At 51.6% G+C, this 12,379-nt stretch overlaps 1 protein-coding gene across 8 annotated transcripts in view; it reads right to left on the bottom strand.

The window, feature by feature from the left end:
* The window catches only part of scaper (S-phase cyclin A-associated protein in the ER), a 57,173-nt gene that overhangs the window by 27,959 nt on the left and 16,835 nt on the right, over nucleotides 1–12,379 (bottom strand). For all 8 annotated transcript variants that reach the window (XM_060061850.1, XM_060061852.1, XM_060061853.1 and 5 more), the window contains 4 exons: nucleotides 11,574–11,681; nucleotides 7,290–7,429; nucleotides 2,844–2,909; nucleotides 2,430–2,556 (listed from right to left, as the gene is read on the bottom strand). In XM_060061850.1, coding sequence (XP_059917833.1) covers nucleotides 2,430–2,556; nucleotides 2,844–2,909; nucleotides 7,290–7,429; nucleotides 11,574–11,681 — 441 coding nt within the window. The remainder of the gene's footprint in view (nucleotides 1–2,429; nucleotides 2,557–2,843; nucleotides 2,910–7,289; nucleotides 7,430–11,573; nucleotides 11,682–12,379) is intronic.

Genomic DNA, 12,379 nt, shown 5'->3' with positions numbered 1-12,379 from the left:
TCCTAAACAACCCTGACACACTCCCTGCAGTCACGTCTGTGTGGGCCAGAGACGAGGTTCTGGCCCAGCGGATCTGGGCAGGATCTGTCAGTCTACTGGGGCAGCCCGGCCCACCTCCTCCTCCTCCCTCCTCCTCCTCCCTCCTCCTCCTCCCTCCTCCTCCCTCCTCCTCCTCCTCCTCCTCCTCCCTCCACGCAGAAACACTGTAGTCCCATTTCCCTCGTGCTCCTGCTCCTTCTCCTACGACTGATCCTTCGAGGCATACTTGTCGGCCCAGCGGGACTCTCACAGCTGGCAAACGAAAATGTAAACATCACAGTCTAGGGGCCTTTGGTTTTCAAGGACCCTTGTTTCCTGACCATCCCTCAACAACGACCTGACCAATGACAACAATAAATAGCAATAAACGCTAGCGGCCGTTTATTGCAACGTGTGTTTCGGAGAAATAAATACAAGCAAATACACTCCTCTTTCTTCGTCTGATGGACAAATAGAGAGAAGCGGCAGAATAAACCGTTAGCAGGCACAGAGGGAGCAGCACACGGAGGTCAGAGAACCAAGGTCCAGGGAGAGTCTGGGGAGGGAGAGGGAGGGAGGGGGAGTGGGAGGGAGGGAGGGAGGGAGGGAGGGAGGGAGGGAGGGAGGGGGCGGAGAACGTTAGGCTCCGACTGCATGGGGGCTGGGTGGGTGGGTGGGTGCTGTCTAAAGAATTAGTGGGGAAAACGGAGACTGAATCAGATACGGTGGAATAGAAAAGAAAACAAACCAATGGCTAGGTGAGTCAATGACACGAGAGAAGCTTGTTAGGTCAAATAATCTCAACCCACACACAGCCCCGGACCGGAGTGACTCACGGCCGCTCGGCCCCGCCGATGGAGACGCTATTTATTTGACTTTTGTCGGGAGGATTAGAAGAGAAGGTTTTCCCCCTCGCTGACCAATCCCAGCACGCCAGACTTCGTAGTTTCAGACTTACAAAGTCTGAAACTAGCGCTATAATGTGAAATTAATGAAGACTTCCATTACTGTCATTAGCATAGAATAGTTATGCAGATAACCTACAGATATATTCCACAAAGCCCTCAAAAGCATTACCCGTGCGCACGCACACGCACACGCACACACACACACACACACACACACACACACACACACACACACACACGTTGTGTTACTAGCTCCGGGCCCAGTCACCTCTGACCTCCCACTGGGGGTGTCTGCAAGCTAAGGGGAGGAGCATTGGCACATTGGTGACAGCTTGTGAGCCACTCGTATAGAACTGTTCTCCCTCCCTCCCTCCCTCCCTCCCTCCCTTTCTCTCGCTGCTTAAGTGTGCTTGGCCCCCCCTCCCAACGACGAGCCACTGCTTCTCTCCCCTCTCTGGGGAAATCCAGTAATGGCCCCCCCAGCACTCCACCCCAGCCCTGACGAGACCCCCACCACCTCCACATCCCAGCAGCCCACACGTAGCAGGACGTGCTCCGGTGCCTCACCATGGTACAGCTCTACCGTGGACTTGGAGACATCACCGATTTTCAGCAACTCAAAAAAGGGAACAAATAATAATATTCACAGCGAAACCTAAAAGGGGATTAATTGAGAGTCCAACTACAAATGTTTCAAATCAACCCTTTTTGTACAATTGCGATAACTCCATTTGTAAACACAGACAAAAAAAAGCTACGAAATGAAAAGGCCTAATCTAATAGTGCATCGCCCTGACTCGCCGCCACAAAGTCTTTTGCATTAACGACATTTCATTTGGAAATCCAATTTACCATTGTCTAAACCAATGACATCTGAGCCATCCCCCGTCCGCCAGACACGAGACAATGCCCGCCTTCGCCATAGGAAGCTCCTCGATGAGTACCATGTGCCCAATGAAAACACGGCTAATCTGGTCCGCATTAGCCAATAACCGAGGGCGAGGAGCGCTGGAGTAAAGCGATACTCCACATCGGGCGGCGGAGACGGACGGCTCGGCCGCCACTCCGCTTCAGAGCGGTGCCAGGGGGCTGGCGCGTTGTCTCTTTATTCCCTCCTGTCGACAGTGGCTGTCTGCGGGGAGAGGAGCCCCAGCAGCAGCGGCAGCATCCTGGGGACGAGGGCTGGGGAGAGGGGGGGGGGGTACCCACCCTGGGACTACGAGGGGAGGACGAGGGACCTAGCGCTGCAGACCAGAGCTGCAGGGTCAAACCCATTCACCCACCGCGCTAACATAACACGGAATGCACTTTCAATCACTTAAAATCGACACGTTACCGAAAAACTGAACCTCAGAATAAAAAGATTAATCTACATAAAAAATAAGGCTAAATATAATAGAGAATATGAACAAGGAATCAATGATGTTTCAGCAAAAAAAAGAAGTAGGGATAACCCCCGTGAAACACCTAGTCCGGTGAGATTGTGTACGGTGGAGTAGTCACCTGTTTCTCCAGGATGCGGGAGATCTCGCCCAGGGTCCGGTCGAGCCCTGACACCCTGTTGTTGGCCCACTGGCCCGTCTCCTGGCCCTGCAGCTGCTTCAACAGGTCCTTCACCAGCCGCTGCAGCCTGCGGGCAACACACACACACACACACACACACACACACACACACACACACACACACACACACACACACACACACACACACACACACACACACACACACACACACACACACACACACACACACACACACAGTGAGATCCTCATGTCGGACAGGAGTCATTTAACCACCGCTGACACACCTGACACCCACTGAGTTCTGACAACCCGTGTCAATGTTATCGGAGTGAAGGTTGAGCGTTGAAGTGAGGTTTAGAGTAACGGTGGAGCGAACGGTCTGAATAACCTTACTTTGCTTTGTACGGGGAGTCTGGGACCTGGGCCTTCGCTTCCACGGACGCTTCGTAGTCCTTCGCTCTGCGGAAGAAAGGGGAGGGGACATTCATTGAATCCCAGTTTGGGTTAATGACGAGATGAAAAGACGAGAAAGCGAGAGACAGAGAGAGAGATGGGGGTCAAGTTGAGACTAAGTGTTTATTCAGCAAGTCAGCTATTCGCCAAGAAACTTGGCTTATAATAACTCCACATCAGCTCTGTAGGGACCTGGTATCTCCCTGCCAGTGACTCACATCCCTGAAGACCTCAATTCCATTTGTAAATCCCTTAAGTCTTAACTTTGCCCAGAACAGCTCAAAAATCATGATTTCTCTCATTGTTAAATAAACAATGGAGTTCTCTTTTAGAGCAACCATAGACTTCAATTGTGTTCAGTGGCGCGCGCACACACACACACACACACACACACACACACACACACACACACACACACACACACACACACACACACACACACACACACACACACACACACACACACACACACACACACACACACACACACACACACACACACATCTATTCAGGGAATGATTCTCATCTCATCCTTATTCGCATCAGTAGTTCTTACATGTACAAACGTACGTTTATCAGACGGTTCCCAGGAAAGATAAGAGCGACTGATCGGTCCCGAGATGCAGGGGTTTACGGTCATCAATCCATCCAATGCTTGATAAAAATCACGCACACACTTCCTGGAAGAGGACAAGTGCACTGGGACCTGTCCTTCAAACAAGGTCCAATCCATGCTGCGAGGCTATTGGTATCTCTACACAGCCCTCTAGCGTGCATTTGTCTGGTTTTCTTCAGGCTAATCCAAAGAAGGCAGAAAGTACACGTTTTTTTCTCCTGAAAGTAAATGCTCAAATTTTTTCAAGCCATCAGATAGTTTGATTGCTGTTAATGTTTCATGATCTTAGAACACGTCTTGTACAAAGTTGCATTTATTTAGAAAAGGAACGAAAATAAACCATATAATATTGTGGTCGGTTTTCATTCCCTTGAGGAAACCTGTCCTGACTTTTATCCCGTCTCTCTGACCAGCGGGCGGCCACAGAGGTAGTAGTATTATTAACCATCTGACTCCCTCAGGATACCAGAGCATCCAGAGGAAAAGCATTAACAAAAACACAACAAACCCAACTCGCATGGAAATATATCAAAAGACTGACGATTCTCCTCTATTCTATTATGTGAGCCAATGGTGTTCTACCCAGTGAGTCCTGCTGCCCTGTTGTGGATTGCAAGGTTAAAATGTTTTAATGCAGTGGGTGGAGTAAACCGAGGCAGGGGGGCTGATGGCTGGGGGCGGGGAGGGGGATCGTCTGATCCCGTTATTTCCCCCGGTTCATCCCGCAGGCTGCATGGCTAATGGCGGCCCGCACAGGAGCCTGAACTGCACCTGACCCGTTTGTCATTCTTTATATTACAATATTCCTCCCGGACAGGTTTACACCCACCCAGGTTAAACAGGGAGCAATTGCAGCGCCGTACATCATTGTCGGCCACCGGCCTGGCTAAATGGGCCAGGAGCAATAGATGGCGGGAGTCGGTAATGGAGAGCACAAATCTACAATAGCGCAGTAATTCATTCACCAAGAGCTGAATCAAGATTCATTATTGACTTATTCAGAGTAAGGTTGTTTCAGTCTTCCGACTGGGTAGGGGGAAACATCCCCCTAGCGAAGCATCCAAAGCAGGGAACACGCCAGAACATTGGACAGAGGCTGGAGTCAATAGAAAAACAACTAAGGACAGCATATTGACCCTCAAGGAGAGTTGTTTCTTGACAGCTGCTAGTGGCGTAAATGTAGCATAGCAAAACAAATAGCCACGTCAGTGGAAAAGAAGGAAACTATTTCTGGCTGCTGAACTACGATCAACCATCCTAACGGTTTGTGTACGGTTGTACGTGCGTGCGTGCGTGCGTGCGTGCGTGCGTGCGTGCGTGCGTGCGTGCGTGCGTGCGTGCGTGCGTGCGTGCGTGCGTGCGTGCGTGCGTGCGTGCGTGCGTGCGTGCGTGCGTGCGTGCGTGCGTGCGTGCGTGCGTGCGTGCGTGCGTGCGTGCGTGCGTGCGTGCGTGCGTGCGTGCGTGCGTGCGTGCGTGCGTGCGTGCGTGCGTGCGTGCGTGCGTGCGTGCGTGCGTGCGTGCGTGCGTGCGTGCGTGCGTGCGTGCGTGCGTGCGTGCGTGCGTGCGTGCGTGCGTGCGTGCGTGCGTGCGTGCGTGCGTGCGTGCGTGCGTGCGTGCGTGCGTGCGTGCGTGCGTGCGTGCGTGCGTGCGTGCGTGCGTGCGTGCGTGCGTGCGTGCGTGCGTGCGTGCGTGCGTGCGTGCGTGCGTGCGTGCGTGCGTGCGTGCGTGCGTGCGTGCGTGCGTGCGTGCGTGCGTGCGTGCGTGCGTGCGTGCGTGCGTGCGTGCGTGCGTGCGTGCGTGCGTGCGTGCGTGCGTGCGTGCGTGCGTGCGTGCGTGCGTGCGTGCGTGCGTGCGTGCGTGCGTGCGTGCGTGCGTGCGTGCGTGCGTGCGTGCGTGCGTGCGTGCGTGCGTGCGTGCGTGCGTGCGTGCGTGCGTGCGTGCGTGCGTGCGTGCGTGCGTGCGTGTGTGTGTGTGTGTGTGCGTGCGTGCGTGCGTGCGTACACGCGCGCAGCTGTCAATGCACCCGAGCCCTTCAAGGCTGGATCTGTGCTCGCGTGTTTGTCGTTGAGTGGCACTTCTTCTGGTGTGCGTCCGTACACGCATGTGTATGTACGTGTGTGTGTACGTGTGTGTGTGTACGTGTGTGTGTGTACGTGTGTGTGTGTGTGTGTGTGTGTGTGTGTGTGTACGTGTGTGTGTGTGTGTGTGTGTGTGTGTGTGTGTGTGTGTACGTGTGTGTGTGTGTGTGTGTGTGTGTGTGTGTGTGTGTGTGTGTGTGTGTGTGTGTGTGTGTGTGTGTGTGTGTGTGTGTGTGTGTGTGTGTGTATACTGGTTCACCGGCACGGCCTCCCCTCACTCTCCCCTCCGTCTGAGGCAATGAGTTAAAGCTGTGCTGCCGTCTCCGCGCGCTGGGCACAGCGGCCCCTTTGTGCGCTCACCTCGCGCAGAGGTCCCCACGTACACAGGCCACCCTGTCCCACCCCCCCCCAGCACCCCTGCACCCCTGCAGCCCTGCAGCGGCCGACCACAGGCAACCCACCGACGGCCCGCAAACCAGCTCATCCAAGAGGATCATTTAAGGCTTATCCAGCGCGCGGAGAATCCCCAAAGCCTACCGACATGCTAGTTAAACCCAATTGCGAACGCCGTGTGTTTATCTTCACAACTGAATTTAATACTGCTGCGGGTTAGCCATACCACAAAAACAACCAATAACACATACACACCCACACAGGGCAGTGTTGCAGCTGTGTGTACACACACACACACACACACACACACACACACACACACACACACACACACACACACACACACACACACACACACACACACACACACACACACACACACACACACACACACACACTGCCTCTGTAGCACAACATGCCGAGTTGGGCCTTGAAGTCAGGGTGTAAACCTCTCTCGCCTTTTACATGCTTGCCCTATACACTGGTCCAATGAAAAGGCTCGCTTCCAGCCAAACGGCGGAGCAGCTCAGATGTTGTATGCTCAGCGGGGGCTCTTGTGTTATTTAGGACCTGCGAGAGGCCCTCTGAGTGGTGCTCTCAGCCCGCACGCCGGAGGGAGGACTGACGGTAAACAGCAGGCAGATGCACCACTGGGCCTGGCTGCCCTGATCATAAACCCAAACAACGCCCAAATGGACAGTCCGGATTGTACATTAAATTAATTATTTTACCAGCAGCCCCCCCCACCCCTGCCCTTCTTTATAACCAGAACCAATCACAGGAGTTGAATCCAACTCAGTATTACCAGCCTACTGACCCGACTCAACCCAGGTCCTGGTCACCACAGAAGAGCTTTGCTCCCTATTTGTTGATTGCTATCGATTTCCTTCTTTGGTATTTCATTAAAACAAATATGAATCATTCACAAACAAAGAGACAGAAACATGGGCCGGGTTTACGCATGTTTTAAGACCAAACATGTCGTACACTAGAGGGGACGTTGGGTTTTGGCAGAGTGGCGGCAGCAATTTGAAGGAGAGCTCTTAACAGGTGGGGTCCTACGATCGATTCACTTTTACTCAATCGCAGAAAGTGGTCATAAATTAAGCTCATCTGTGCAGCCCCGGGAGGACAGTACACATAACATCTCCCTCCAGCTCCTTGTCCCGTATAAAAATACTATTAAACACCCTGAGAAGCTCTAGACCCTGGGGGCTCGGAGACATTGTGCGAAGGAGAGAAGGAGAGAGGGAGAGATGGAGAACGAGTAGGAAGGAGGAGAGAGAACAGGGAGCTCACCTAGCGTTCATCCTTGTGCGAAGCTTCTTTGCCCTTTTCCTGGCCTTCTGCCGCTCCTCTCCCTCCTTGACCTGGCCCTCCGTGGCCACGGAGCAGTCCGTCACAATGTCCACGATGTACTTCTTCAGGGAGAGATGCTCCTGAAACACACAGTACATGCATCAGGGTGATGGGAGTTGACCGTTTGTTTGGAGAACATAAATCGATAATAAAAAAAAATGAAAACAGGTAAAGGGGAATTAGAGAGCCAATTCTTAAATAGACTTGGATATTTTCGAAATGGAGGAAGAAAATACAGGCCCGCTCCATTCATGCTCCGTGCGTCGGCTGCGCTGAATGTATGAAGCAAAACTCACGCTCCATGTGGTTTGGGCTTCCGTGTACGATAACTTTCTAAAGTATTTTTCTATTCGTGCTTAAAGAGTTCCCAAAATGAACAAATTAGTTCACAGCGCTGATCTCTTAACTACATTTTACAATGTATGTGTGTAACACTCTGATTATAAAAAAACGGGAAAACCCCTAGCCTGCGACTTCAGCAGACTGAGCATGTGGGGCGCAGATCAGCGGTAATGTCATTACACCCTTTGATTACCAGGTAACGTGCAGCACGCAACACTCTTTCCAGGGGCTGGGCCCACAATGGAGCCGCTAACAGTCTGAAAGTGTTGCTTCCCCTCCCGTCTGCAGAGCAGCCACCCTGACAGATGAGGCACACATTTCCACCGAAGAAAGAAAGAAAGCGAGACGAGAGAGAGGGAGAGAGAGGTTGGGTTGGGGGTGTAACCCAATTTGACCAACATGATGTATGCGCCAGAAGCCAATTACCCCATTAGCTGGTCACGCTGCACCCCAGAGGAGAGGAGGGGAGGGGGAGGCCTGCCTCCCAGATAAAGGCTCTCCAACCTGTGTTGTTCAAAGCCATGGCCGTGTGAGTTCAACGGCTGCCCCGGTACAAACTACAGACTGACAGGTGTCTCGGGAGCGGATGATGTTTAACAGATTGCTCACATTTAACAAAGCGATGTAATCAGTGATGTATTCTTATAAAACATTGAAAAAGAAAAATAGGTGTCGATAACTTAGAAAACGGCAAAAGAGCGAGGCAACACGGATTGAGTGTTGTGCTCCACGCTGTGTATGTATGAGCGGAACAACCTGGCCTAGTTTTCGATGACACTACAGGATGTAGGACAGTTGCCGCCCTCTCCCTCTCTAAGCTCTTTGATGCATTAGCGCCATAAATCATGAATAAGGGCTTCAGGTATTACCCCTCGCATAGTCACCGTCTCATCAGCAAGCCACAAACTTTAAGTGAACCTAAGCACCGGCTTCCCGGCTGAATGCTTATACAGCAACAATTATTTATTCAGCCCTGCGTTATGCATTGACATAAACACGCTACGACCACAACAGCTGGGAGCCTGGGGGAGGAGGTGGGGGTGGGGGTGGGGGGTGTGGAGTGATCTGATGAGTGCTTTAACACGGTTACGCCGGATGACGGACAGGTGTCTACCTGGACCGCTGAAACAAAGGAAGCAAAGAGTCTGGCCCCGGGCCCGGCACAATGCCACGGCCGGGACTCTGGAGTGGGAAACACTAAACCGCCCACTTCTCTTTCTCTCGCTCTCGGTTGCAGGGAGACACAACACGCATAGCCACACACACACACACACACACACACACACACACACACACACACACACACACACACACACACACACACACACACACACACACACACACACACACACACACACACACACACACACACACACACACACACACACGAGCTGAAAGATACTTCTACACGCACACACACACACACACACACACACTCTAAATGATTTGCTGATGCAGAACTGCCTTTGTCACGTACAATGACTTAAGAGGTAGATTTCCAGTTGGTGTGAAACAGACAGCTGTAATTCAAGTTAGGGGACCAGATATGATGGGACGGCGTGTCCGGTTACCACTACCAGACTGCTTCGCAGGGCCTTTTTTGTTGCTCCAATGAATGAATGCCAGAGGAGCGACAAGCGATATGCGGCCAAAACAATAAAGAGAAACTAAACAGATTCTTGGCCAGTATAAAAGGCGGCTAACGGATCCCCTGGTCCTATCTGTTCCTCTGGGTTCTTGGTGCAGAACGGGGAAGGGGTTCCCTGCTGGATATCGGTTACAGCTGCTCCATTCCTACAACTGCACAACCTCAAAAAAGAAAAAGAAATGAATCCAAATAGAAGCGGGGTGGCCCGGGGAGGGGAGGGGGGGCCGGCTTCAGCTGGCACGCTGGATATCTCATCGGCCTTCTCTGCTGGTTGCCAATCACGGAGGTTTCGACACCGGGACCCTGGAGGGCCGCTGGGGAGGTCAGCCCTGGTACCCAGGGGGAGCCAGAGGGAGTCTGATCCCCTGGTATGGCCTACTGATCCCCCTGCTGGCCGGCGGCTAGAGGGGGGGGGGTTGTCAGCCGGAGACGGAAGGGTGGAGTTCAACCCAGGTAACGCACCGGGGGTTGGACAGGGTGTGGAGAGATGAAAGATAATTAAATGGCACACCGTTGAGAAGCCAGGGGTTCAGAGCACGCCTCTATATCAAGTTAAAGCAGGACAGCTTAAGACTCTGGAGGCCAGCACGGTGGAAACATAGGGAAGGACTTCCAGGCGGTCCGCGGCCGCACATCGATCAAGCTGTTGATAATCGCTGGATTTCAATTTCATTCGCCGTTTTTTCGGAGAGAGAGAAAATGAACAAATGTGATGAAGATGAGACTGTGGCTGCTCGCTGCGTCCTCCCAGAAGCTATGGAGTGACCCCTGCACAGTTCAGCCAGCCATCTTCATTTTAATTAAAAAGCTTTCATCCAGGCAAGAGTTATGGAAGCAGGAAATAGTTGGCCATTGCGTGAATGAAATAGTGCGGGCCGATATGAGCCTTAACATAAATATTGTGAGGCTAGTGGGTTCCGTCTAAACAAATTCCAAAGACCTCCAACTACTTGAGAGTCGGACCCGATCGATTGGTCCCGATTGTAAAGCACAGAATTAGTCAAACCATGAGAACCACTGCACTGATGGCTAATATTTGAAAACAATATTTATAACTTCAACATTATTTTCCCATTCAATTATATTCCAATTAACAGAGTATGTGATTGTAACATGGCTTACACATATAGTGCCAAATCGTTTCTTTGATCATCATTTTGATCTGCGATGAAACGTTTTAGTCAACATTTCTTAAGAAACGAAAACATTTATTTTTTAAATAAATGTCAACTGCAGTGTTTCTTGGCTGCTTGTGGGACAAAGCAAACATTAAGAACACATTCCTTTGGTTCTGGAAACTTGCACTAGGCATCTGGCATTATTTATAGACTCAATTATTAATTGAAGAAGATAATACACATAAATGGGCAATGCAAATAATCATAAGCCACACAACATACACACACACACACACACACACACACACACACTAAGGAAGGGACTGATTTAGTGGAACAGGAGGGAAGAAAGGAGCAGGAGCAAGGGGAAATTATAAAAAGGTGAGGGAGGTTAAAGGGTGCCGCTCCCAGCACCCCTGGTTGTCTGTCTCACAAAGGGCGCCGTTGAGGAGCGCAGTTGCAAAAGGCCACTCTCGTGTTGCAGCCCTAGAGCTTCCCCTTCTGCTCTCACAAGCTGCTTGGCTGCAGGACACAACACAGCCTGGGGACACGCAGGGCTGATGTCACCCCTGCGCTGGAAGCACTCAAGCGGCACACACTCGCACACGCACACGCACACACACACACACACACACACACACACACACACACACACACACACACGCATCTGTGTGTGCAAAAACACACACAGATGCGCAAACGCACACACACACTCTCACACAGGCTTGTTCACCAACGCAGCGTGACAAACAGTCAAACTATACGAGTGGCTGGACGGTAAAAAGAACAACGACAAATCTGGAGGGCAATTCTAAATATTGGGTTTGTTTTATATGTACCTACATATTTCTCATTTAAGGGAAGCTGTAATTATTTTAGAGATACTACCCAATATGTGTGGTTTACAATAAGATGAAAAAAATAAATAATAAAACATGCCAATACCTGGTACCCATCTTTAAATAGCGAAATGTTAGGAGCGGTGGGAGGGGTTCAATATATCTCGTAGGCTCTGTGCTGGGAGAGCTTGAGGAAAAACGAGGGAGGGGAGGGAAGGAAGAAAGGGAAGGGAAGGAAGGGGGAATGGAGGGAAGGAGGGAGGCAGCCTGTACCCACCACTTCCTCGTCCGAGAGCTCCCGTCCCTGGATGCTGCTGCCGTCCCGGACGGCCTGCTGGTGGCCCACTCCCTTGGTGTGGCTGAACAGGTGCACCTCCGAGGTGATCTGCCCAAACATAAACAGGAGGTCAGAGGTCAGCGCCGAGGTGGACACCCCGGATGGGGGTCAGCAAGAGGCCCCCCCTGGGAGGCCCCTGGTGAAATGATACCCTACACAGGAGCGCTCAATGGGACGCGACCTGCCACAAGAAACTCCATACGCCATTGACGAGCGGCGACAAAAGAAGGCTATCATACATGAATCTGTTTTTAAATACAACAGGGCATTCCATGGACCTTGCACATTGTGTGTGAACTTTCCCATAACCGCCATATGCGCTCGGTGTTTGATGTCATGTAGAGTGCGTTGGGAGCTAAACAGCGAGATGTATAGAGATCCCACAGATAGTGTGGGAATGGGAGGGAGGGAGCACGTATAGAAACCTGGAGAACGTGTCCCAAGTTCTTTTGTTAAATGTCTCCGGGACTCCCATCGATTATTTTGATGAATGCGTCCCACTTGTGAGGCAGAAGAAAAATGACAAGTGTATCGAAGGAAAAGAGGAGAAGTGATAAACGGCTCCGAAGGGAGGCGGGTGAGAGTTGGGAGCGGGCCTTGTTGTTGCTTTCCCAGCATTGGAACAAAGCCCACTCAGGACGGCCTGTGTTTAATGTCATTAAATAGAGTGCCTGCCACTGACCCATCCGTGATCCCTGGTGTCAGACGCTGCCCAAGGTCATCCAACATTTTAACAAGATTCCCCG

This window comes from Gadus macrocephalus, chromosome 9, assembly GCF_031168955.1.
Source record: "Gadus macrocephalus chromosome 9, ASM3116895v1".
NCBI classification, from domain to species: Eukaryota; Metazoa; Chordata; class Actinopteri; order Gadiformes; family Gadidae; genus Gadus; species Gadus macrocephalus.
Note: the sequence above shows the minus strand (reverse complement) of the source record. Positions and strands in the feature narration are given on the sequence as shown.